The sequence below is a fragment of the Mytilus galloprovincialis genome, chromosome 10 (assembly GCF_965363235.1).
Source record: "Mytilus galloprovincialis chromosome 10, xbMytGall1.hap1.1, whole genome shotgun sequence".
Classification (NCBI taxonomy): domain Eukaryota; kingdom Metazoa; phylum Mollusca; class Bivalvia; order Mytilida; family Mytilidae; genus Mytilus; species Mytilus galloprovincialis.
Genome location: NC_134847.1, coordinates 68,656,427 through 68,682,253, shown reverse-complemented (window position 1 = coordinate 68,682,253; position 25,827 = coordinate 68,656,427). Strand labels below are relative to the sequence as shown.

The 25,827-nt window shown below is 31.6% G+C and overlaps 1 protein-coding gene across 2 annotated transcripts; it reads left to right on the top strand.

The window, feature by feature from the left end:
- Positions 1-359: 359 nt before the first annotated feature.
- On the top strand, positions 360-23,575 carry LOC143048231 (CTP synthase 2-like). 2 transcript variants are annotated; one of them, XM_076221782.1, is made up of 16 exons: positions 360-433; positions 2,029-2,219; positions 2,769-2,939; positions 4,214-4,314; positions 5,042-5,161; positions 5,923-6,006; positions 6,326-6,406; positions 7,385-7,542; positions 10,655-10,787; positions 11,809-11,897; positions 13,124-13,218; positions 13,732-13,838; positions 15,220-15,316; positions 15,934-15,989; positions 20,455-20,551; positions 21,054-23,575. In XM_076221782.1, the coding sequence occupies exons 2-16, from the start codon at positions 2,054-2,056 to the stop codon at positions 21,290-21,292; spliced, it is 1,794 nt and encodes a 597-aa protein (XP_076077897.1). In that variant the 5' UTR covers positions 360-433; positions 2,029-2,053; the 3' UTR covers positions 21,293-23,575. The 2 variants fall into 2 exon arrangements, with proteins under 2 accessions (XP_076077897.1, XP_076077898.1); XM_076221783.1 differs by lacking the exon at positions 360-433 and adding an exon at positions 652-671.
- The last annotated feature ends 2,252 nt before the right edge of the window (positions 23,576-25,827 follow it).

Sequence of the window (25,827 nt, the reverse complement as noted above, 5' to 3'; positions counted from 1 at the left end):
TTGACAGCACAAAAAAGCATACATCAAATAAGTATGCTTCTGTGCTTCTTTGTTACATTTGTTAGCCTCATTCATTGCGGCTTTTCAGGTCAATGATAATACGATTTTATTTATTCATCTATGACAGGCGATAAGGATTACCGAAGGACTACTGAAACCCTAAAGAAGATGAAGATATTAAAAAACAAAGTTCTTCATGTTCACATGCTTAAAAAACAGGCCTAAAAAACATACTTTGTTCAGAAAGTAGAGTTTTTTAAATTATTTTTTTGTATTTCGAGTCAACAGCATACAAGTACTTTGGTTAATCTTACTGGTTTTCAAAGAAACCGTAAACCAGAAATAGTTGATTTACTCGGGAATTCTCCTGACTTATCAATCCATCTTATCGTCAACTCCTGAGGATTGGCGGCAAGGTTGGAACATAAACAAGGTTGTATGATCTGGCCTTAATTTTATGACAAAAAGGGTGAATGGAATCAGATATACATCTATAACATTTTAAAATACAAAAAAAGCAAAAGACCAGCTAGACAGAAATGTCAGAACACATATTATTTTGATGTAATGTGTTTACATTTCAGCTGGGGCACATTTTTTGTTGCACGTGTTTTGATGAGGATAGTTTAATTTACATACACAATGTTCCACTGTTGAATTGCTCATATTTGGTATGACTTCTATTTTCTTTTTTCGTATGTGAATTAGATAAGACCATTTTATCAATATATATATTTTTTTATATACGAACCTTTTATACTAAACTAAAGAAGGAAGATTACCAGTCACGAATGACATGATGGTCTGAGTTGAACATGACGGTCTCACTTTTTAGCGACAAGAAGCGACAACAAGAATTATTTTAGCGACAACAAGCAACAAGAAACTATTTATCGACAAGAAAACATTTTTTTTTTAATTAAAATTAATTATTGCAATAAATATTAAAAGAATATGCAAAAGAAAATAATTTTAGGGACAAGAAAGTTAAAATTGATAGAAAAAAATGAAACATTATTTACATAATATTTTATCATCTATTATGAATAACAGCCAGTATTACTATTATGAGATTACTTTTCCTTGTGTTTTAGAACATATTATTTATCTTATAATTTGTTTTTTAAAACTCTTTTCGTGCAATATATATTAAGCTCGCAAAATGAATTATTTGTGCATCATTGTCCTGAAAATATTGACACAAATTGTGAAATACAAAGAACTGAAATCAAACAGGAGGAAAAGAAAATTGAAATGTGAATGTTTTCATCTTTTTATTTGTTTATTGCCTCATTAAACGATATTTATCATGTTTATGCATATTGATTGAAGATGAAAGGAAATTAATGACAATCTTGAGTTTTCAACAGGTGTTCACTATTTACAATGATTGTATATTCTGGCGCGTGTAATTGTATAGTCTGACGCGTGTACAAAGTTGAAGGTGTTAATTAAATGTTATTGTAGCAATAAAAGAGGGGATACGCAAAAAGTTATTCCTACTATAAGGGATTACGTGTACAATGCTCGAAAATCAGTCGAGAATTCCATTGCAATGGAAAAACAATAATTGTGAATCAATCAATCACACCTTGAAACTAAATCAAGATTGGAAGCCTGAGAAACTTCCAGAGTTAATTAATAAAATTCACAAAGAAATAAAGTTGCAAAAAAGTCTTGTCAATGGCGCACTTTATGGACATGGAGACTTTGAGCTAAGCTCCTCAGTAAGCCATTTTCAATGCACAAAAGCTCTATGGCAGATTTAATCGGAGAAAGAAAAGGCTTTTGCATTGCATACATAATTTCTGAATCAAACATAGTTCTAGCACAAAAAAGTAACATAACAAAAATACCAAACTGGTAGGTAAATTTTGAAAGGAAAGTTTCTAAGCAAATTGCAAAATCAAAAGACCAAACAAACCTTACCATTTGGATATTAAACAACTTGGTCATAATCATGACTAAGGAGGGTATATTGGTATTGTATAGTAATAATTGATTAGTTCATGTAATTGATATTTTCAGAATCCTGGCAGGAATACTTAAAGCCATGAAGTATGTGTTGGTTTCTGGTGGTGTTATCAGTGGAATAGGGAAAGGAGTTATTGCTAGCAGCTTGGGAATGATCCTGAAGTCATGTGGTGTCAGAGTGACCTCTATCAAGATTGACCCCTATATAAACATTGATGCTGGCACATTCTCACCTTATGAACATGGTTTGTTTAACACTATTTATGTGAATAAAAGGATACTTTTGTTGTAACTCAGTGAGACAAACACTCAACAACATAGAAAACAAAACAAAATACATGATCTTTGTATGCATTATACATGTCATACATTCTTGCATTAATTACACATGTATCCTTTAAATTACATGTATGTAGTTGTGGGCAGGTCAATGGCAAGATGTAAAATATTAATTGTTTAAAATACTAGCACTTGATATAAATGAATGACCAAGTTATAAAGAAGTATTTGAATTTATGAGAGAAGCTACTATTACTAGCTTTTACTTCAATGTCAATTTAAAAAATCAGGAAGGGCTAGTATAAAAAAAAGTGGTGTAAATAATACAATACCAGGCAGATTAATTAACTTTAATCTTGTTTTACCATTTAAGAATAAACTTTAAGATTTGTTTAGTAAACATGGTAAAAAACAGCTTCAATAAAAAGAAAAATATAAGGAGAGACCTAATCTATGGAAGATGGTAAATTATAGAAAAGATCAATCATTTGAAGAAGAAAAAACTTTCATTATAGGTGAAGTTTTTGTTTTGGATGACGGTGGAGAAGTTGACCTTGACCTTGGAAATTATGAACGCTTCCTGGACATCACGCTTCATCGTGACAACAACATTACAACTGGAAAGATCTACCAACATGTGATCAACAAAGAAAGAAGGGGAGATTACCTTGGCAAAACAGTTCAAGGTAGGTAGAATTTTCAAGTGTCTAAATAGAATATCCAATATAAACTGAGATAGGATTTTCATGAGGAAGTATCAAACTTTGTTGAGTAGTCATAGAAACTAGTAATAAGCAGACCAAATGTTTTATTTTTGTAAAAAAAATAATATGTTAATGTCAGATATTAGACCTCTTTTGTCAAGACTCTGCTTATTACATGTTCATCATGTTACCTGTAGATGTTTATTAACAGGATTTTTGTGACAAAAACGTCGGTTATTGATTTGGGGATGTACAGCGGCCGGCCGGCCGTCGGGCGGCAATCAAATGTTGTCCGTGCATTAACTCATGAACCGTTCAGCCAAAGCTTTTAAAATTTTAATATGTTGTTACTGACAACTAAATGAAGGTCAAGTTCAATAATGGCGATTTTGACTTTTACCGTTCAGGAGTTTGGTTCTTGAAAGATTGAAAAATAGAGTTTTCAGTCGTGTCCGTGCATTTACACATGAACTGTTCTACCAAAGCTTCCCAAATTTTAATATGTTGTTACTGATGACAAAATGGAGGTCAAGTTCAATAATGATGATTTTGACCTTTACTGTTCAGGAGTTATGGTTCTTGAAAGATTGAAAAATGAAGTTTCCAGTTGTGTCGTGCATTTATGCATGAACTGTTCTACCAAAGCTTCCCAAATTTTAATATGTTGTAACTGATGACAAAATAGAGGTCAAGTTAAATAATGACGATTTTGACTTATACCGTTCAGGAGTTATGGTTCTTGAAAGATTGAAAAATGGAGTTTCCAGTCGTGTCCGTGCATTTTCTCATGAACCATTCAACCAAAGCTTTTGAAATTTTTATATGTTGTTACTGATGACAAAATAGAGGTCAAGTTCAATAATGACGATTTTGACTTTTACCGTTAAGGCGTTATGGTTCTTGAAAGATTGTAAAATGGCGTTTCCATTCACGTTGTTGCATTTACTCCTGAACCATTCAATCTAAGCTTTTCAAATTTTAATATGTTGATACTGATGACAAAATGGAGGTCAAATTTGATATTAACGATTTTCACTTTCCCCATTCATCACTAATGGTTCTTGTGATATTGCCAGGACACAAATAAATATTAATAAATCCGGTTTGCTGTCGTTGTGACAGCCTCTTGTTTTAGATATCGTTTGATTTTTCATTACTGTTTTCTCAACAATTTCTTTAAAATACTTTAAACATGTTAGATTCAAAAGCCAATAAATTCAGAAAACTAATTTTTTCAATGTTTTATAATTTGACAGTTGTACCACATATAACAGATGCTATAATGGACTGGGTTGAGAGAGTAGCCAAAATACCTGTGGATGGTGATAATCAAACTCCTGAAGTTTGTATTGTAGAGGTGAGTAGCTAAAATACCTGTAGATGGTGATCATCAAACTCCTAAAGTTGTATTGTAAAGGTGAGTAGCTAAAATACCTGTGGATGCGATATATGGTGATCATCAAACTTCTGAAGTTTGTATTGTATAGGTGAGTAGCTAAAATACCTGTTGACAGTGATCATCAAACTCCTGAAGTTTGTATTGTAGAGTTGAGTAGCTAAAATACCTGTAGATGGTGATCATAAAATTCCTGAAGTTTGTATTGCAGAGGTGAGTAGCTAAAATACCTGTAGATGGTGATCATCAAACTCCTAAAGTTGTATTGTAAAGGTGAGTAGCTAAAATACCTGTAGATGGTGATCATAAAACTCTTGAAGTTTGTATTGTCAATAATTTAGGTATTTAGGATCAGGCCACAAAAGAATGTATGTTTCCCCTCCACGGGTCTATCTTTTGTAAGTAGACCAGGAAGGCAGGTTCTTAATAAAACAAACTTGAAAGTCAAATAGAAAAGACTAAATAATTCCTTTATGGTTTATTGTAAGCTTTTAATTTGGTTAGTCTATAAGCCTGTATAGTTAGATTACTCTCTATATAACATATATATCAACTGAATAAATTGGACTGTCTTTGGTAAATTGACTTCTTACATGTGTTAAAAGATATCCTATTATTTGGTGTGCAACAATACTGTTGAATACTATAAGTATGATAATTATGTTCTGTATTTATTTGAATTTATCAGCTTGGTGGAACCATTGGAGATATAGAGGGCATGCCTTTCATTGAAGCATTCAGACAGTTTTTCCACTTCAGAATCAAACGAGAAGACTATTGCTTAGTACATGTCAGTTTAGTACCTCAGGTAAAATGGCTTAGAATTCTAAATTTTAGAAATAGGATGCAGGTTATAAATATCAAATTGGAACATAGCTATTATAGTTAAATGTTTTAAATGATTTGTACACTTTTAGGCGAGGGTATCTTCAGATTCAGTAAAGGATAATATTTAAATTTTCAATTTAATTTTAATATTTGGAATTTCGGCAAAAATGCATCTGGTTTACCAGCTTCTTGTGAAGATAAAACACCAGCAATAAACATTTAAATATCCCTCACGAAAAACTTCATTCATTTAGATATTCATTTCAACATACATGTAATACTAACTTCAGAATCTACACAAAATGTAGCCAACACACAAAGTTCCATATAAAATGATAGAGCAGAATTTGAAATGAACTTATACAAAAATGAAAGTCTTATTTGAGTTGATTGATTTTAATGTGACCCACACCTGTCAACTGTCACTATTTGTGTGGGTTTTCCCCCATGGAGGCTCCCAATTGGAAATTTTTAATCCACAATTTAGAATAAAACAAAAAATTTTACAATTGGTTGGGATTGTATAAGTATGAAGAAGCAAATAAACATCTTTAAAATGAATTTGAAGGCCCCTTTGTAGGTTTTGTACTATTTTGAAAGCCATCTTGCACATAAAACCCCTCTAGGTATTTTGAAAAGTTCGCAGGTATGGTGACCTCAGAAATATTTTTGCGTCATATTATGCATAATACAGGCATGACAGGAGGTACAAATTACAGTTTTAATTGATTCTTTTTTCAGCCACAAGCCACAGGTGAACAAAAAACTAAACCCACACAGGCTAGTGTGCGAGAACTACGTGGTTTAGGATTAAGTCCAGATCTGGTATGATAGCGTCTATTAGTATATATGAAAAAACGTCCTATTTCCACAGAATATGAGTAAATGCTGTAGGTTTTTTTTCAAGTTAACTTTTGTGTGTCTTCATATATATTCCCCTATGCAACTTCATGCTACTTATTGATTAAAAGTATATTCCAAAAAAAACTGATAAATTCAATTGGATTTATAAATTATTCAGATATGTAAAAGTATATTATGTATCCCTTATGTAGTTAAAGCTAGTTGTAGAAGTTTCTTTCAATTTTTTTTTCTCGATGTACATGATGTATGTAATACTTTGAGATTTATTGTTTGTTTTCAGATTGTATGTAGAAGTACTCTACCAATAGCTGATCCAGTTAAAGCTAAAATCTCATTATTTTGTCATGTTAAACCACAACAAGTAAGGATAAACATATTCATATATAATACAAACATAAACATTTTGTGTGAAGCGACTTACATGACTTCTGTTTTAGGCTTTAGAAAAATGAAGAAAATCAAATCACAACGGGAAAGGTTCCTTTATACAAATGTACATTGGCTTTAAATTTACTGTTACATATGCTGATATCAAGGAAGGTTATTTAAAAATGTGTTAGCCTGTCAAATATAAATAGAAGGAAATATGTGGTGTATATGTAAGCAACCTACAAGTAACAAAATCTAAAGAGATATCTAGGGGTCAACAATCTGTCTTTGACATTAGAAAGAAAATATATAACTATTTTATGTAAATGCTTAAGGAGTAGGTTTCGATAAGGCACTATTATGGCCCCCTTATTTAGACTAAATTTCAAACTGGAATTTATTGACCAATATCACTATGAATAATAGCTAATACAGTGGCTAGATAGAAAATTAGTCTTTTTGTTACCAATTAACGTTCCTGCGTTCTATTCATGACGTCACAAATAGTACCTCATTTTGATTTTCCACGAAAAAAACAACGAAAAAGGGTACATTTCCATTGAATATTTGGACAGTGCATACTACGACAAAAAAAGATCTTTGACAATAATGTTTGTAATGACATTTAACATGTTTAACTTGAATATTTAGGTTGTCGATCTGAGATCACTTAAAAGTTAGTTGTTTGTTGGCTGGGTATGGTTTCCAATGGACACACATATTCTTGGATTTTTGTCATAAAAAAAATACACTGGTATAAAAAAAGAATAAAAATTCAGTAAAACATGAAAAATTAACTAACTTGTCAAAAGATACAAAAAAGTTTTTTTTATATGGATTCAAAAATCATAACACATATTTTTTAAAGAATTTTAAAATATATATCTTTCTTATATTTGAAATATTTTCTAATTCTTTTATTAAAATTTTACTAAGAAGAGTAACAGCATATGCAATTTTCCACTTGCAGGTATTTTCAATCCATGACGTGTCCTCCTTGTTCAGAGTTCCTCTACTACTACATGCTCAGGGAGTGTCCAAGTTTCTGATGGAGAAATTAGAAATCAATACATCTAGTTCTCCTTTTGGTAGTAGAATGATGATGAGGTGGAAAGATTTATCTGATAGGTAGGTAATTGTCATCACCCATACAATTGCATATGTACTTAACCACACAATTTCAACTTCATGACCTGCCCTAAGCATATAAAAATAAGTGCTTTCCTACCCACTATATATTTTTTTGGGGGTAAAGATTGGATGAAATGCAATCAAAATCCCATGGTACTGACTTGATATCTATATCTTCTCATGCAATCAAAATCTCATGCAATCAAAATCCCATTGTACTGACTTGATATCTATACCTTCTCATGCAATCAAAATCCCATGGTACTGACTTGATATCTATATCTTCTCATGCAATCAAAATCCCATGGTACTGACTTGATATCTATATCTTCTCATGCAATCAAAATCCCATGGTACTGACTTGATATCTATATCTTCTCATGCAATCAAAATCTCATGCAATCAAAATCCCATTGTACTGACTTGATATCTATATCTTCTCATGCAATCAAAATCCCATGGTACTGACTTGATATCTATATCTTCTCATGCAATCAAAATCTCATGCTATCAAAATCCCATGGTACTGACTTGATATCTATATCTTCTCATGCAATCAAAATCCCATTGTACTGACTTGATATCTATATCTTCTCATGCAATCAAAATCCCATGGTACTGACTTGATATCTATATCTTCTCATGCAATCAAAATCCCATGGTACTGACTTGATATCTATATCTTCTCATGCAATCAAAATCCCATGGTACTGACTTGATATCTATACCTTCTCATGCAATCAAAATCCCATGGTACTGACTTGATATCTATATCTTCTCATGCAATCAAAATCCCATGGTACTGACTTGATATCTATACCTTCTCATGCAATCAAAATCCCATGGTACTGACTTGATATCTATATCTTCTCATGCAATCAAAATCCCATGGTACTGACTTGATATCTATATCTTCTCATGCAATCAAAATCCCATGGTACTGACTTGATATCTATACCTTCTCATGCAATCAAAATCCCATGGTACTGACTTGATATCTATACCTTCTCATGCAATCAAAATCCCATGGTACTGACTTGATATCTATATCTTCTCATGCAATCAAAATCCCATGGTACTGACTTGATATCTATATCTTCTCATGCAATCAAAATCTCATGCAATCAAAATCCCATTGTACTGACTTGATATCTATACCTTCTCATGCAATCAAAATCCCATGGTACTGACTTGATATCTATATCTTCTCATGCAATCAAAATCCCATGGTACTGACTTGATATCTATATCTTCTCATGCAATCAAAATCCCATGGTACTGACTTGATATCTATACCTTCTCATGCAATCAAAATCCCATTGTACTGACTTGATATCTATATCTTCTCATGCAATCAAAATCCCATTGTACTGACTTGATATCTATACCTTCTCATGCAATCAAAATCCCATGGTACTGACTTGATATCTATACCTTCTCATGCAATCAAAATCCCATGGTACTGACTTGATATCTTTATCTTCTCATGCAACCAAAATCCCATGGTACTGACTTGATATCTATACATCCCATTGTACTGACTTGATATCTATATCTTCTCATGCAATCAAAATCCCATGGTACTGACTTGATATCTATATCTTCTCATGCAATCAAAATCCCATGGTACTGACTTGATATCTATACCTTCTCATGCAATCAAAATCCCATGGTACTGACTTGATATCTATATCTTCTCATGCAATCAAAATCCCATGGTACTGACTTGATATCTATATCTTCTCATGCAATCAAAATCCCATTGTACTGACTTGATATCTATACCTTCTCATGCAATCAAAATCCCATGGTACTGACTTGATATCTATATCTTCTCATGCAATCAAAATCCCATGGTACTGACTTGATATCTATATCTTCTCATGCAATCAAAATCCCATGGTACTGACTTGATATCTATACCTTCTCATGCAATCAAAATCCCATTGTACTGACTTGATATCTATATCTTCTCATGCAATCAAAATCCCATTGTACTGACTTGATATCTATACCTTCTCATGCAATCAAAATCCCATGGTACTGACTTGATATCTATACCTTCTCATGCAATCAAAATCCCATGGTACTGACTTGATATCTTTATCTTCTCATGCAACCAAAATCCCATGGTACTGACTTGATATCTATACCTTCTCATGCAATCAAAATCCCATGGTACTGACTTGATATCTATATCTTCTCATGCAATCAAAATCCCATTGTACTGACTTGATATCTATACCTTCTCATGCAATCAAAATCCCATGGTACTGACTTGATATCTATATCTTCTCATGCAATCAAAATCCCATTGTACTGACTTGATATCTATACCTTCTCGTGCAATCAAAATCCCATGGTACTGACTTGATATCTATACCTTCTCGTGCAATCAAAATCTCATTGTACTGACTTGATATCTATACCTTCTCATGCAATCAAAATCCCATGGTACTGACTTGATATCTATATCTTCTCATGCAATCAAAATCCCATGGTACTGACTTGATATCTATATCTTCTCATGCAATCAAAATCCCATGGTACTGACATATCTTTATCTTCCAAGATTAATCACTACCTTTTAAAAAACAATATAGTGCAGTGAAGTGACCATTATTTAGATTCCATCCAGTCAATGTTCTATAATTTATTGATGATATTATATACTTTGATATTTAAGTTACAATATGATATGTATTTGTGTTACCATACTTGTCAAGAAACATTTTTTTTGTTTTCGAAGGGGACTTTAGGTTTGCACTCTTTCTGTCCATCCGTCAGTCCAGCAAATCAGTTTTCCACACTTTTTTTTATCATGCTTGAAGATATTGATTTGATAATTGGTATATATAGTTTTATTATGACAAGTTACAAATCAAGTTCAAATTTTGTCTGGTCTGATGATTCTGTTCAGAGTTATGGTCCTTGGACGTAGAAAATTCACATATTTAAAATAATCAGTTTTCCAAACTTTTTTTTCGTTAATGCTTGAAGATATTGACTTAATATTTGTTATACAGTTAAACGCTATGACAAGTAATAGATCAAGTTAGAATTTTGCTCCAGTAAAATGAATTTTTATATTTCTACATTTTTGTTGTAGACATGACAGATTATTGAAGGAAGTAACAATAGCTTTAGTAGGAAAGTACACACAGCTAGAAGATGCTTACTCATCTGTTATAAAGTCCTTACAACATTCCTCATTGTGTGTTAGTCATAGACTTAACCTTAGGGTAAGATTATACCAGAATTACATTTGATAGTGTAGATTTTAGCCTACTTTCTAGTTGTTTTATATTAATCCTTCTCTAAGGCTTACATCCAAATGTTTAAGGGTTCCCTTTAAACCAGTGTCTCACCTCCTATTAATGATTATCCCAGACTCAACAAAAATGAGGAGAAAAATCAATAAAATTATTCCTCTTGATACTATCTTTAGATTGTAAGAAGCTTCTGTCCAAATTTGGTTTAAATCCAGGATAGTTTATGAATGAAATAAAAGTTTCAAAAACTTTAACTGCAGACTGTGTGTAATGTTAACTGGAAGAAGTCCATTTATAAGTAAAATACAGATAAACAGGTACAAAGTTTTAACAAAATTTCCTACCAGATACTAGCTTTTGATCATAACCAAGCTTTTGTCCATGTTTGGTAAAAATCCAGGATAATATAAGAAAGTTATTAAAAATTTTAAATCTTTAAAACCTCAAAGTGAATGTTTTGTTTCCTGGCAGGGAAAGTAAATCTATTAATGAGTAATATATGGAAAAAAATGGATTTTGTTTTTTGCAAAATTTACTTCTGGATACTATCTTATGATCATAAACAAGCTTCTGTCCAAGTTTGGTAGAAATCAAGAATAGTTTAAGAAAGTAATTAGAATTTCAAAAACTTTAACCACAGAGTAAATATTTGTGGATGCCACCGCCAGGAATGAAGGTTCGCTATTTCTTGCTTTTTTTACTAAAGTTGAAGGCTTGAAAAAAGTCTAGATAAAGAGTACTTTTCTCCTAAAAAGCAGTAGAGTTATTATCTACTCAAAAACATAAAAATAGGCTAGACTTGAGTCATATAGATGTTAAGGATGCATTATATGATTGTCACATGAAATACTTAGTCCCATTCTTCCACCAAGGACTAAAGGTCAACTAAATTGTAAGTTTTCAAAAATGGAGTAAACAAAGTTAAAATTAGAGACTTTTGAGATTATGATGAGTCATTTAATGAAAAATGACCTATCTTTCTCTTTTTCAGTGTATAGAAGCTGATCATTTAGAAGCAGCAATGATGAAAGAAAATCCATCCAAATACCATGATGCATGGCATCAACTAGTCAGTGCCAAGTAAGTATACAATCTTATTCCACAACATGAGGTTTTTTTCAAACGGACCAAATTTGTATAAGGTATACTCCAATTTTCAGGGTATATGATACTAACGTATTATTTTTATACGACCGCAAATTTAAAAAAAAATTTTGGTTGTATATTGGTATAGCGTCGTCAGAAGACAGATGGTTTCCAGATAATAACTTTAGTATCAGGCAATAGAAATCAATAAAATTTTAACACAAGGTTTATAACCACTGAATGAAGGCTGGGTTTGATTTTTGGGGTTATGGTCCTAACAGTTTAGGAATTGTGAGCAAAAGAGAGACCCAAAAGGCATTTTTCTAGTTTCTAGACAATAACTTGTGTTTAAGTGTATGGATCTCTCTGAAATTATACCACAATTTTCCATATCACAAAGAGATGGTTAGGAATGGCTTTGGGGGGTTATGGCTCCCAACCGTTTCGGAATTAGGGACAAAACAGGGGGGAAAATTATGCTGATGTATTAATTTTTATTATTAGAATTTTGAATTAAAAGATGTATTTAAATGGGTAATTATGGTTGCATCTCCAATGGAAATTTGAATTGAAATTATGACCATAACTTGAAGAAAAGAATTTTTTTCTTTTGAAAAAAGGGCGGGGGAGATGAAAAAAATGGAGGGTGGGGTGTGTGAGGGGTGTAAAAAAGAAATTCAGGAGAGGGGGATCCAATTTTTTTTTTTCGGGTTTGGGTAAATATGCAACAGCATGCATAAGATAAAAAAAAAAAAGGGGGGGGGGCAATTTGCAACAGCATAGTGTATTAGACAAAAGCAAAAAATTGAGCATATTACCAATACTAAGTTCTTTGACTACAGTTGTTCTGTGTCCAAAACCTATAATGTGTCAAATATTTAATTACAATCCAAATTCAAACATGTATCAAGCGTGAAAATTGTTTCCATTTTTGCCCCAACGGTTCAGGGTTGGACCTCTGCAGTCGTATTCCAGCTGTGCAATTTATTTACTATTGTTTTTACACGAATGTGATGTTGAGGCTTGCATGTAATACTTTGGCATAGTGACAGCATTAATTTTCCCATACTTTACTTTGGGATAGTGACAGCATTAATTTTCCCATACTTTTAAGGGTCCAAGATGAGACTGCAGGAAGAACTTCAAATTCAGTATTCTGTCCTATTTGATTTTTATGTTCTTTTGTTCTTCCTTTCATTTAACATTGGCTACATTTTCAGTGGAGTTTTGGTACCTGGAGGATTTGGTAAGAGAGGAGTAGAAGGCAAATGTTTAGCAGCAAACTGGGCAAGAACAAATAACAAACCATTTCTAGGTATGAATATGAAGCAAGACATGCACTACATTATAAAAAAAAGATGAGAAATAAAAATCATAATTATATCGACAATGTGGACCTAAAAAAGTCTAAAATGAATGTTGTTGAAAAATGAACTATCATGAATTCCATAGAGAATTTAATTTATAATCTAAACAAAAAAAAAAAAAAAAAAAAAGGAACTTCCCCACTCAAAGTTATCCATTTCTCTGCTTATCACCAGATATTAAGTGAGTTTTATTTCAGAGAACATTCCAAGAGCAAATTGTTTTATTGGATTCTACAATATTTCATACACAGCAACAAGCTTGAATAAAAGTATGATAAAACATGACAGTATATCTGTTTTAATCTACGTAAAGTTTATTAGTTTTTGGTGTAAAATTTTCTAACTTTTAACGGTTACTCTTTCATCCTTTTGACTGTTTAATTTTGTAAGGAGAAAAGGACAGTTGTTAAAAACTGTACCAAATTAATATAATATTTAAGTACTTCATCATTCTGTTACAGGTGTATGTTTAGGCTTACAGTGTGCTGTGATAGAATATTCCAGAAATGTTTTAGGATTAGAGGATGCTCATTCTACAGAATTTAATCCAAAAACTAAAAATCCAGTTGTAAGTTTATGTGTTGTCTTGTTGCATTATATTGTTGTGTTATAATAATTTATCCATTGTTAATAAATAATTTTTATACCTGTTTACGGGTGGTATTATGGTATACTATTGTCTGTCTGTTGGTCCTCTACATGTCAAACAACAACTTACAAATGCTTAAACCAATTTCCTTTAAACTTTGGTGAATTGACAAAAGTTTTTATTTTATTTTTATGAAATTAAGATTTTACGTTTGTTTACCAAATCTCTACACAACTATGAGGCATGGCTTTCAAAACAGTCATATATTCCGTCTGTCCCACTTCAGGTTAAAGTTTTTGGTAAAGGTAGTTTTTGATGAAGTTGAAGCCCAATGTTCCCTATGCTATGATCTTTCTAATTTTCATGCCAAATAAGAGTTTTTATCCCAATTTCATGGTCAATTGAACATAGCAAATGATTGTGTGAGTTGGGCATCCGTGTACTATGGACACATTCTTGTTTTAAAGTTTAAGATGTTTGATTTCTTTGACATAGCTCATTACAAATGGTCGGACCAATTTACAATAGTTGGGCTGAAATAATTTATTTAAAAGATGAACCTTTCAAAGGAAAATGACTGGTACATGCTCTACTGAAATTCTTATGGAAATGGATGGGAAACACTTCCTCTTCAAATATAATAATAACTGAATTTGAAATAAAAATCCATTCATTTATTCCTTTAAATATTATACAATTACTGTCTTTTGATGAGGTAAATATGCGGTTTTATTGACTTTTGAAAAAATGATATTCACTGAGGCTGACGGCCGAAGTGAATATCAGTTTTTCAAAAGTCAATTAAACCCCATATTTACCGAAACAAAAGACAGTAATTGTTTTATTTCATATTCCGAGAAAAGAAAATGTATTTAATGACAAACATATACCAAAACAAATTTTACACGAAACATTTTACCATAACGTTGCATGTAAAAGCGTGTGACGTTTAGTGTGGTGAATAACACTTTCTCAAGTGAATATGCTTTTTTATTCAAAATCCAATTCATATAGAGAAACCTACTAAAATAATTCCAATATAGAATAATGGTATTTATTGACTTGAAATTTGTGTTCACACCAAGATTATCTTGTATCTTTTTTTTTTGCAGACCATTTATTTGTCATAAGCTCCTATGACCACCTTTCAGAATTATTTCCCTGATTTTGTTTGAAGTCAACAATGTTGAAATACAAAAACAATCATTAAGAGTTGCTGTCCTTGCTTTCTTTACCTTATGAATACAAGGGAAAACAGTCTGCATATGCCAAACAGACAGCAAGCCAACAAGCAAGACATATGCATGTCATTATAGTATCACCAACCTTTAAATCACCCAAAATCTTTTATTGTTTTCAGGTGATAGACATGCCAGAACATAACACAGGTCAGATGGGTGGCACCATGAGATTAGGAAAAAGAAAAACATTATTCAATACAGAAAGTTCTATATTGAGTGAGTTGAAAATTATAAAATTTTTGTGATTTTGTTAATTTTTGTATCCTGGTTGGAATCATATGATAGGTTTGATTAGATAGAATGTCTGTTTTAAGCTCACCTGGCATGAATTCCAATGCAATTTCGTAAAGACACAAAAGAATGTCTTAACACATATAGAAAAAATGCTAGCTATATCCTTCAGTTAAGGATCAAATTAACATCTCTAATCTTGTTTGTTTCTGAGTCTTGGTGGCAGAGTGGTCTAAGTAGTTACTATGACAAAATTTTCAAAATAATTTATTAACAGATCATTTTATTTCTAATCTGATAGAAACTCTGTTGTCTTCAAATTTTTTAAGAAACTTCTGCATCAAACTACAGATTTTTGATTTTGATTATGACATATTGACTGTCATAAACAGTACAAGAAAAACAATGTTTTTGAAAATAAAAAAAAAATGTTAAGATAGTGGACACTGACTCTATAAAACTATAGAAAAGCTATTTTTCCACTTTCAGAACTTTTGTGCTTGTCGCTGAAGAACACATTTTTTCATTTGATTCAATTTGCTACACATGAACATAGATATGAATATGTATATTGAATACCACTATTATTAATTCAATTACAGGAAAACTGTATGGTAAACAAAGTTTTGTAGAAGAAAGACATAGACACAGATATGAGGTAATATTCTTTATAAAGCACAAAAATGTCAGTATTCACCTCAGAAGCTAACAAAACCTTTAAATAGACTTATTAAGAAGGGATATAGTTACAATAATGTTGTCAGGTCATTAAAGATTGCATATTTTGGCTTTAATATTGATTCACTTATAGGGTCTTTGCATCGGAACTAAACACATTTATTTAAAAACCAGTTGTTGGCATGACACAGGTTATGTTCTTCTCATATATGTTATATGATGGTATGATACTAAACCCCTCACTGGGAGGATTGTGCCTGATATTCGTATGATGAAGACATAATTTTGTAATCAGTTTAATTGAAGTCTGGAGCTGGCATGTCAGTTAACTGCTAGTAGTCTGATGTTATTTATGTATTATTGTCATTTTGTTTATTTTCTTTAGTTAAATCTTCTGACATCAGACTCCGACTTTTCTTGAACTGAATTTTAATATGCGTATTGTTCTGCGTTTACTTTTCTGCATTGGCTAGAGGTATAGGGGGAGCGTTGAGATCCCACAAACATGTCTAACCCCGCCGCATTTTTGTGCCTGTCCCAAGTCAGGAGCCTCTGGCCTTTGTTATTCTTGTATTATTTTTACTTTTAGTTTCTTGTGTACAATTTGGAGTTAAGTATGGCATTCATTATCACTGAACTTCATTTTTTTTTTACATAAATAAGGTTGTTAGTTTTCTCGTTTGAATTGTTTTACATTGTCTTATCGGGGCCTTTTATAGCCGACTATGCGGTGTGGGCTTTGCTCATTGTTGAAGGCCGTACGGTGACCTATAGTTGTTAATGTCTGTGTCGTTTTGGTCTTTTGTGGATAGTTGTCTCATTGGCAATCAAACCACATCTTCTTTTTTAGCTCACCTGTCCCGAAGGGACAAGTGAGCTTATGCCATCACTTGGCGTCCGTCTTCTGTCGTCTGTTGTCGTCTGTCGTCTGTCGTCTGTCGTCTGTCGTCGTAAACTATTTCAAGAATCTTCTCCTCTGAAACTACTGGGCCAAATACTTTCAAACTTTAACTGAATGTTCCTTAGGGTATCTAATTTATAAATTGTATCCGAAGTTTTGATCTATCAACAAACATGGTCGCCATTGCTAAAAATAGAACATAGGGGTCAAATGCAGTTTTTGGCTTATAACTCAAAAACCAAAGCATTTAGAGCAAATCTGACGTTTGGTAATATTGTTTATCAGGTCAAGATCTATCTGCCCTGAAATTTTCAGATGAATCAGACAACCCGTTGTTGGGTTGCTGCCCCTGAATTGGTAATTTTAAGGAAATTTTGCTGTTTTTGGTTATTATCTTGAATATTATTATAGATAGAGATAAACTGTAAACAGGAATAATGTTCAGCAAAGTAAGATTTACAAATAAGTCAACATGACGGAAATGGTCAGTTGACCCCTTTAGGAGTTATTGCCCTTTATAGTCAATTTTTAACCATTTTTCGTAAATCTTAGTAATCTTTTACAAAAATCTTCTCCTCTGAAACTACTGGGCCAAATACTTCCAAACTTTAATTGAATGTTCCTTAGGGTATCTAGTTTGTAAATTGTATCCGAAGTTATGATCTATCAACAAACATGGTCGCCATTGCTAAAAATAGAACATAGGGGTCAAATGCAGTTTTTGGCTTATAACTCAAAAACCAAAGCATTTAGAGCAAATCTGACATGGGTAATATTGTTTATAAGGTCAAGATCTATCTGCCCTGAAATTTTCAGATGAATCAGACAACCTGTTGTTGGGTTGCTGCCCCTGAATTGGTAATTTTAAGGAAATTTTGCTGTTTTTGGTTATTATCTTGAATATTATTATAGATAGAGATAAACTGTAAACAGCAATAATGTTCAGCAAAGTAAGATTTACAAATAAGTCAACAAGACGGAAATGGTCAGTTGACCCCTTTAGGAGTTATTGCCCTTTATAGTCAATTTTTAACCATTTTTCGTAAATCTTAGTAATCTTTTACAAAAATCTTCTCCTCTGAAACTACTGGGCCAAATACTTCCAAACTTTAACTGAATGTTCCTTAGGGTATCTAGTTTGTAAATTGTATCCGAAGTTATGATCTATCAACAAACATGGTCGCCATTGCTAAAAATAGAACATAGGGGTCAAATGCAGTTTTTGGCTTATAACTCAAAAACCAAAGCATTTAGAGCAAATCTGACATTGGGTATCATTGTTTATCAGGTCAAGATCTATCTACCCTGAAATTTTTAGATGAATCAGACAACCTGTTGTTGGGTTGCTGCCCCTGAATTGATAATTTTAAGGAAATTTTGCTGTTTTTGGTTATTATCTTGAATATAATTATAGATAGAAATAAACTGTAAACAGCAATAATGTTCAGCAAAGTAAGATCTTCAATTAAGTCAATTGACCAAAATTGTCAATTGACCCCTTAAGGAGTTATTGCCCTTTAAATACTTTTTTCACAATTTGTTCATCATGTTGACTTACTTTAAAAAATCTTCTCCTTTGAAACTGCTGTATCAATTTCAGCCAAACTTAGGCTAAATGAGTTTCAGAGTATCAAGTATAAATTTTATATTTTATTTCCTTGTATGTCAAGAAACAGCTCCTATGGCTAAAATAGAACATAGGAGAAAATGATTATTTTTTTTGGCTTTTGAAGAAAATAGGACGATCCAAAAAACATTTAAATAAATTGAAAAGCCAAAATAATCATTGATGAGAGATTTAACCAAAAGAATTAAGGTGAGCGATTCAGGCTCTTGAGAGCCTCTTGTTATATTGTATATATTTGTTTAGGGGCCAGCTGAAGGACGCCTCCGGGTGCGGGAATTTCTTGTTGCATTGAAGACCTGTTGGTGACCTTCTGCTGTTGTCTGCTCTATGGTCGGGTTGTTGTCTCTTTAGCACATTCCCCATTTCCATTCTCAATTTTATCACCTGTATTTCAGCTAATTTCCTAATGCTTGTAGAGTAAAACGTTGGTAGGCTTGCTTTTTTAGCTCACCTGTCCCGAAGGGACAAGTGAGCTTATGCCATCACTTGGCGTCCGTCGTCATCCGTCGTCTTCTGTCGTCGTCTGTCGTCGTCGTAAACTATTTCAAGAATCTTCTCCTCTGAAACTACTGGGCCAAATACTTTCAAACTTTAACTGAATGTTCCTTAGGGTATCTTATTTATAAATTGTATCCGAAGTTTTGATCTATCAACAAACATGGTCGCCATTGCTAAAAACAGAACATAGGGGTCAAATGCAGTTTTTGGCTTATAACTCAAAAACCAAAGCATTTAGAGCAAATCTGACGTTTGGTAATATTGTTTATCAGGTCAAGATCTATCTGCCCTGAAATTTTCAGATGAATCAGACAACCTGTTGTTGGGTTGCTGCCCCTGAATTGATAATTTTAAGGAAATTTTGCTGTTTTTGTTTATTATCTTGAATATAATTATAGATAGAAATAAACTGTAAACAGCAATAATGTTCAGCAAAGTAAGATCTTCAATTAAGTCAATTTGACCAAAATTGTCAATTGACCCCTTAAGGAGTTATTGCCCTTTAAATACTTTTTTCACAATTTGTTCATCATGTTGACTTACTTTAAAAAATCTTCTCCTTTGAAACTGCTGTATCAATTTCAGCCAAACTTAAGCTAAATGAGTTTCAGAGTATCTAGTATGTCAAGAAACATAGCTCCTATGGCTAAAATAGAACATAGGAGAAAATGATTATTTTTTTTGGCTTTTGAAGAAAATAGGACGATCCAAAAAACATTTAAATAAAAAGCCAAAATAATCATTGATGAGAGATTTAACCAAAAGAATTAAGGTGAGCGATTCAGGCTCTTGAGAGCCTCTTGTTTGTTTGTATAAACGTTAATTCAAGCTTTGTTATTAACATTGACATCTTCAAACAATATATATTTAATTTGATTGTACGTTATCCAAATTACAATTGTACAAATATAGAATCAAAGCAAGCAAGCTAACCAAAGTCTTGCTTTACATGCATTGGGAAATTAGCTGTAGTCTGAAGAAGCATGTTGATGTTGATATTTTATTTTAATTGTTTGTCAGCTGAAGATGATATCAGGATGTGATTAGGCCCCTATTTCATGGATTCGTGAACTCTATAGTTTTTTTAATTTGTTTTTCTGTCTATCTTCTTGTCAACAATTTTTGTAAATGATGAAAAATCCAAAATGGTAAGTGGGAGCCGAGGAAATTTTTCTCAGTTCTGCATAATACATAGATGTGTGTTCATTATTATTTCAATGAAAATTTACCCATTAGTTTTTGAGTGACCTGTATCAGATCATAAATTCTAGTATTGAATATAAAAAAAAACAACGTTCTTATCAATAACATGGTAAATGTTTTATTTCATGGTATGAAAGCATTTACAGTAGTAAGTTAATGCTAATGTAGGTAGAAAGTCTCCATCTATAACTATATTATAATATTTATCTATGTTAGGTTAATCCTACAATTGTGTCACAGTTAGAAGGTGAAGGGATGAAGTTTGTTGGTAGAAGTGAAGATGGAGAAAGAATGGAAATAATGGAGCTACAAGGTAACATTTATCTAGTGTGACGTTATTGAACTGGTAAATGATAATTTTAGGAGGGGAAATGCATAACATGTGTCCCAAAATAAAAGATTTTTTTAACATAAAATTTGTTAAATAGAGAAGACAACATCTGACTTAAATATTTAATTTGTCTAATATTGTATTTTAAGTCAATATTTCATTATAAAAGTTCTATTCATTCAACTTTCTTGAATGTTAATCATTTTGATACTAATCACATTAATTCTTTGTAAACGTACCTTCTTTTAGGTAGGACTAGAATTTCATCAGGTAGAATTCAGTTTGTTCATTTGTATTTGATTAAATGTATAAAATTTGTTATCTACATATTTTACTAGATTTTTAGAAACCATGTGCAATGCTATTGTCAAAAGTTTCAGATTTCAAGTTAAAATTGAATGATTGTGGGAATTTTTAATTTTATATGTCGTGCAACTAAAGGTTAAGGTCATTAATCAAACCCTCATTAATATTTTGTTTATAGGTCACCCATATTACGTAGGAGTGCAGTATCACCCAGAATACCTTTCACGACCAATGAAGCCATCGGCACCATACCTTGGTCTACTTTTAGCATCAACAGGAAAATTATCTACCTACGTGACACGAGGATTCCGTCTGTCTCCACACCTGTCCTATAGTGAAGGAAACGATGAAGAACTAGATGAAGAAATAGCACAATTAAGTATAGAGAAATCAGACAGTGTAGAAAGTACTTCATAGTTTGGTTGTTTTACATCTAATGTTGTGTTAGTCCATACGTTTACCGTATTGTTGTTATTCTGCTATTGATGAATTGGAGTTGCACAATTTATTGTACATACCTGTTACTTAGTACTGTTTGTTTGCCTGTGAGGAATTCTGGGATAAATAAATGTCTGCTATGGATGTAGATAAAATGAATGATACAAGATATATGTACACTTAGCTTAAGGATAAGTTGTATTTTTAGTAGGAGGTTAATTTTGTATTTTTCCAAAAATTTGATTTATATTAGATTCATTGTTGTGTTTAGCACTCGCTGTTTTGAAAGAGTTCAGTGACGATTGTGATCATGAAAAAACTACAGAAGATGATTTCTGTCATTATTATAAGATATTGAAGTTTGAAAAGTTTATAAAGTGATGTTATTTTTTAAATTGAAAAATTTCTATGACATAAATGTGGTTTCATGTAAACAAATTTTGTTTTTGATTTGCACATCAGTTTATGATAGAGAATCAATTGTATAGTTCAATGATTGCCTTTACTCCAATCTGGCTTGCAATATTCAATGAAATATGCGTCTAGGTTTACAATGATAAATAAATGGACAATTTATTAAATCAAACTTGACAATCAGTTGACAGCGTTTAGTTAATCTGTAGTGTTATTTTTATACATTAAATATCAGTTCAATTTACCACAGACAAGATTAATATCTAAATCTACATAAATCATGATAAGAGTGACAAATTTTTATTTGATTTTTTTCCAATTTAGTTTTCATTATTAACAAGATACAATTGTATATGTATGTAAAATTGTTCAGGCTTCATGTGTGCAAAATGACCCATTTTGTTTTGACTCAGTTAATTACAAAAAGTGCTATAAAGTTGGCTGTGTAAACATTTTTTTTGAGATGGAAAATAATATTATAAGAAAATGTCACATATTATAGGTGTAATGTTGTATGATATAGTTAAAAGGTGCCATAACGAGATTTTTGTAAGTTTTTTTGTCACAGGGTATTGTGATTTATATTCATCTTTATGCATGTTTATCATTCATTATATTGCCACATTTTCCTCTTTGTGACGGGGAATATCAACAAGCATTTTTTTTTACAAATCCACTATATTGCTCTGGTGTTCATACCACTAGCTTGAGTCAAATCTAGGAGGCTGCAAATAGCGCTATTTTCAGAACTTGTCATTCATTTATGTTAATAAATAGATGTAGCTATGATTCAGGTATAAAAGATAAAAGGAAGAACAAAGATTTGTAAAGCACATGGTTTTATTATTACATAGAAACTTTTTAAACTTCTAATTAATTGTTTACCTAAACCAAAAAGTGTTTTGGTTGTCAGTAAATTGTTAACTAAGATTTGTACGCTTTGCTTTGATCTTAAATTTAAATTATTCTAACTTTGAAATTAATTACTTCTATGAAGCATGTGAAAAAATTATTTTATTCATATATGAATTATATCTCTATTTTTATTTGTTTAGCTTTGCTCATCACAACCCATAGATAAAGAATCAGAAAAGTTTAAACTGAGTTTCTTGGTTGTATTTTAATATTGTTTATCAAACCATAGTCTCTGTCTCATGCATTGATGCATATTGTTTATAGAATCATTATTAAAACAAATAATTTGTCAACCTAATTTACTCAATGGAATGTGAAAATTTATTATAACTCTGTATTTTTCTTAATCACTGGTAATTTAGGAGGCGTACAATCTCATTTTAGGTACATTTCATGATGTATCTCTAAGATATTTGGGCATTGTTGTAGATTTCAATTGTGTTCAGAAAGGAAGTTTATATGTTTTGAATATAGTAAGCAACAAATAACATAAAAAAAAGAGTAAGCTCAAATATTGATATGTTATACTGTCCACTGGTATGTTTACACATGATGAGTGATGACCTGTACAAAAAGCTATTGATCATGAATTATGTCTTTCAAGACATAATTATAAATATCAGTTAGATAGATGTAACCTTTACAGAGCAAAAGTTTATATTAATGTGAACAATATTTTTTACAATAAATGTTTGTACTACTTTTACACAAAGTGACATTAAAAGGTGACTGAATCACTTATAATCTTTTTCCTTTGTTTAACAGAGCATCTTTGTGTGTATGAATTTACAAACATGTATATATTTTCTGCCATATTTTCTTGAGATTTTTGTGAATGTTGTAACTAATCCTCACAGAATGTTAAATCCACTTACAAACATGTTGTACTATGATTGTCTCTAAAAGTTGTATTTAAAAATTAATAAATATAAATAAGTAAATTGTATTTTGAACGATATATTATAAAGCCCATAAGCTAGGTGCCAAGAAATAGCTCAAAAGTGGCATTATAACACTAACAATCAATCAATTAAAAAGATAATGTTAAACCATGAAAAATGAGGTCAAGGTCAGATGATACCTTCCAGACTTATACACCTTAAAATCATTCCATACAACAAATATACTTGACCTACTGCTTATAGTTCAAGAAAATAACAACCAAATTACAAAAACTTAACATAGCAATAAACTGAAAACGAGATCAAGGTCAAACAAGAGGTTGTCAGAGCGACAGCAAACCAGATTTATTAACATTTATTTGTGTCCTGGCATTTCAATATCACAGGAACCATAACTGATGAACAGTGAAAGTGAAAATCGTCAATATCATATGTGACCTCCATTTTGTTAAAATCGTCATTATTGAACTTGACTTCCATTTTGTCATCACTGACATCAGTAACAACATATTAAAATTTGAAAAGCTTAGGTTGAACAGTTCATGAGTAAATGCACGGACACATCTGGAAACAATCTTTCAAGAACCATAACTCCTGAACAGTAAAAGTCAAAATTGGCGTTATTGAACTTGACCTCCATTTTGTTGTCAGTAACAACATATTAAAATTTAAAAAGCTTTAGAAGAAAGATTCATAAGTAAATGCACTGACAGCATTTGGCTGCCGACCGCCGTACAAACCCAAATCAATAACCAACATTTTTGTCACAAAAATCCGGTTAATAAAACCTGTGACTGACATGTACATCATAAAATAGTTCCATACACCAAATATAGTTGACCTTTTGCATAAAGTATTAGTAAAAGAACAAAACTCAACAACTCAACTTTAACCACTGAACCATGAAAATGAGGTCAAGGTCAGATGACATCTGCCTGTTGCACCATGTACACCTTACAATCCTTCAATACACAAAATATAGAAGACATGTTGCTTATAGTATCTAATATATGGAAATGACTACCAAAACTTAACCTTGTTCACCATAAGAAAATGAGGTCAAGGACAATGGACATAAGGAAACTTCATAAAATAAGGCATCTATATACAAATAATGAAGCATCCAGTTCTTCCGCCTTCTAAAATATGAGGTTTATAAGAAGTGAACTTATGCTGTCAATGCCAGATCACTATCCATATGTCAAGCTTTCTGTGACAGAAGTCGCAGGCTTAACAAAAAAAAACTTGTAATCCATGACATTGTTTCAATTCCCAACAATTTTGCAGTGTGGTACTTAAGTTTTCCTCAGGAAAACAAATAAATACCAATTTTCAAAGTAACTTAAGGGCATAACTATTGAACACAAAATGTAAATCAACAAAATCCAGATTGACTCGAATTTTATGGTTGATGACATAGTTTCCAGTGAAGATTTGGCAAGCAGTACCGCAATTTTCATTTCAACTTGTGATGGAAAGCAGACATATTACACAACTATATAACTACCCTACATATCAAGGCAGGGATATAAAAGAGACATACACATCATGCTATGTAATGGAAAATCAATCAAGATGAGGCATTAAATCATGAAGTTACTGCTCAGCAAATATAAATCTAAAGTAGTATACTTCTAATGAACCAGTGAGTGTTTAATTGGTTCAGACATCTTACTCTCAGTGAAACAAGTAAAGAACATAATTTAAATTTAGAATGGCACAATAAAAAAATCATTTGTCATTGCAAAATGCTGTTTATTAAACAGAAATAGTGAATACAGTACAATGTAACTATCCAATTACTTCATATCTGATGACATGAAATGAATTTCACAATTGTTATTTTTTTCACAATTTTATTTTCAATGATCAAAACATTTATTACAGACATGATTATTCCTTCAACATGCAATGTTCACAATCAATATGAAAGAAAATAAATGATACATAAAACATCACATAAAAGGATAAAATGAAAGTACAAATTATTTCAGATATACAATATTTATGGTCAATTTGGATACAGTTTTTCTTTAAAATCTAATTTCATAGCTACGTTAATTGCTGTTTATTTTTAATTCTGTAAGACGTTTTTCTTTCTTTTATCTATAGCTAATATCATTGATTTCTGTACATAACAAATATTGTTACACTGATGGTAAACTGTTAGTTTATTTCATTACTTTTGCCATTCTTTTATCCCCTATACTATTACTCATATATCATGTATTTTTGATATATATACAACAATACTGAGATTTTGATGCTTTTTATACCCATTTT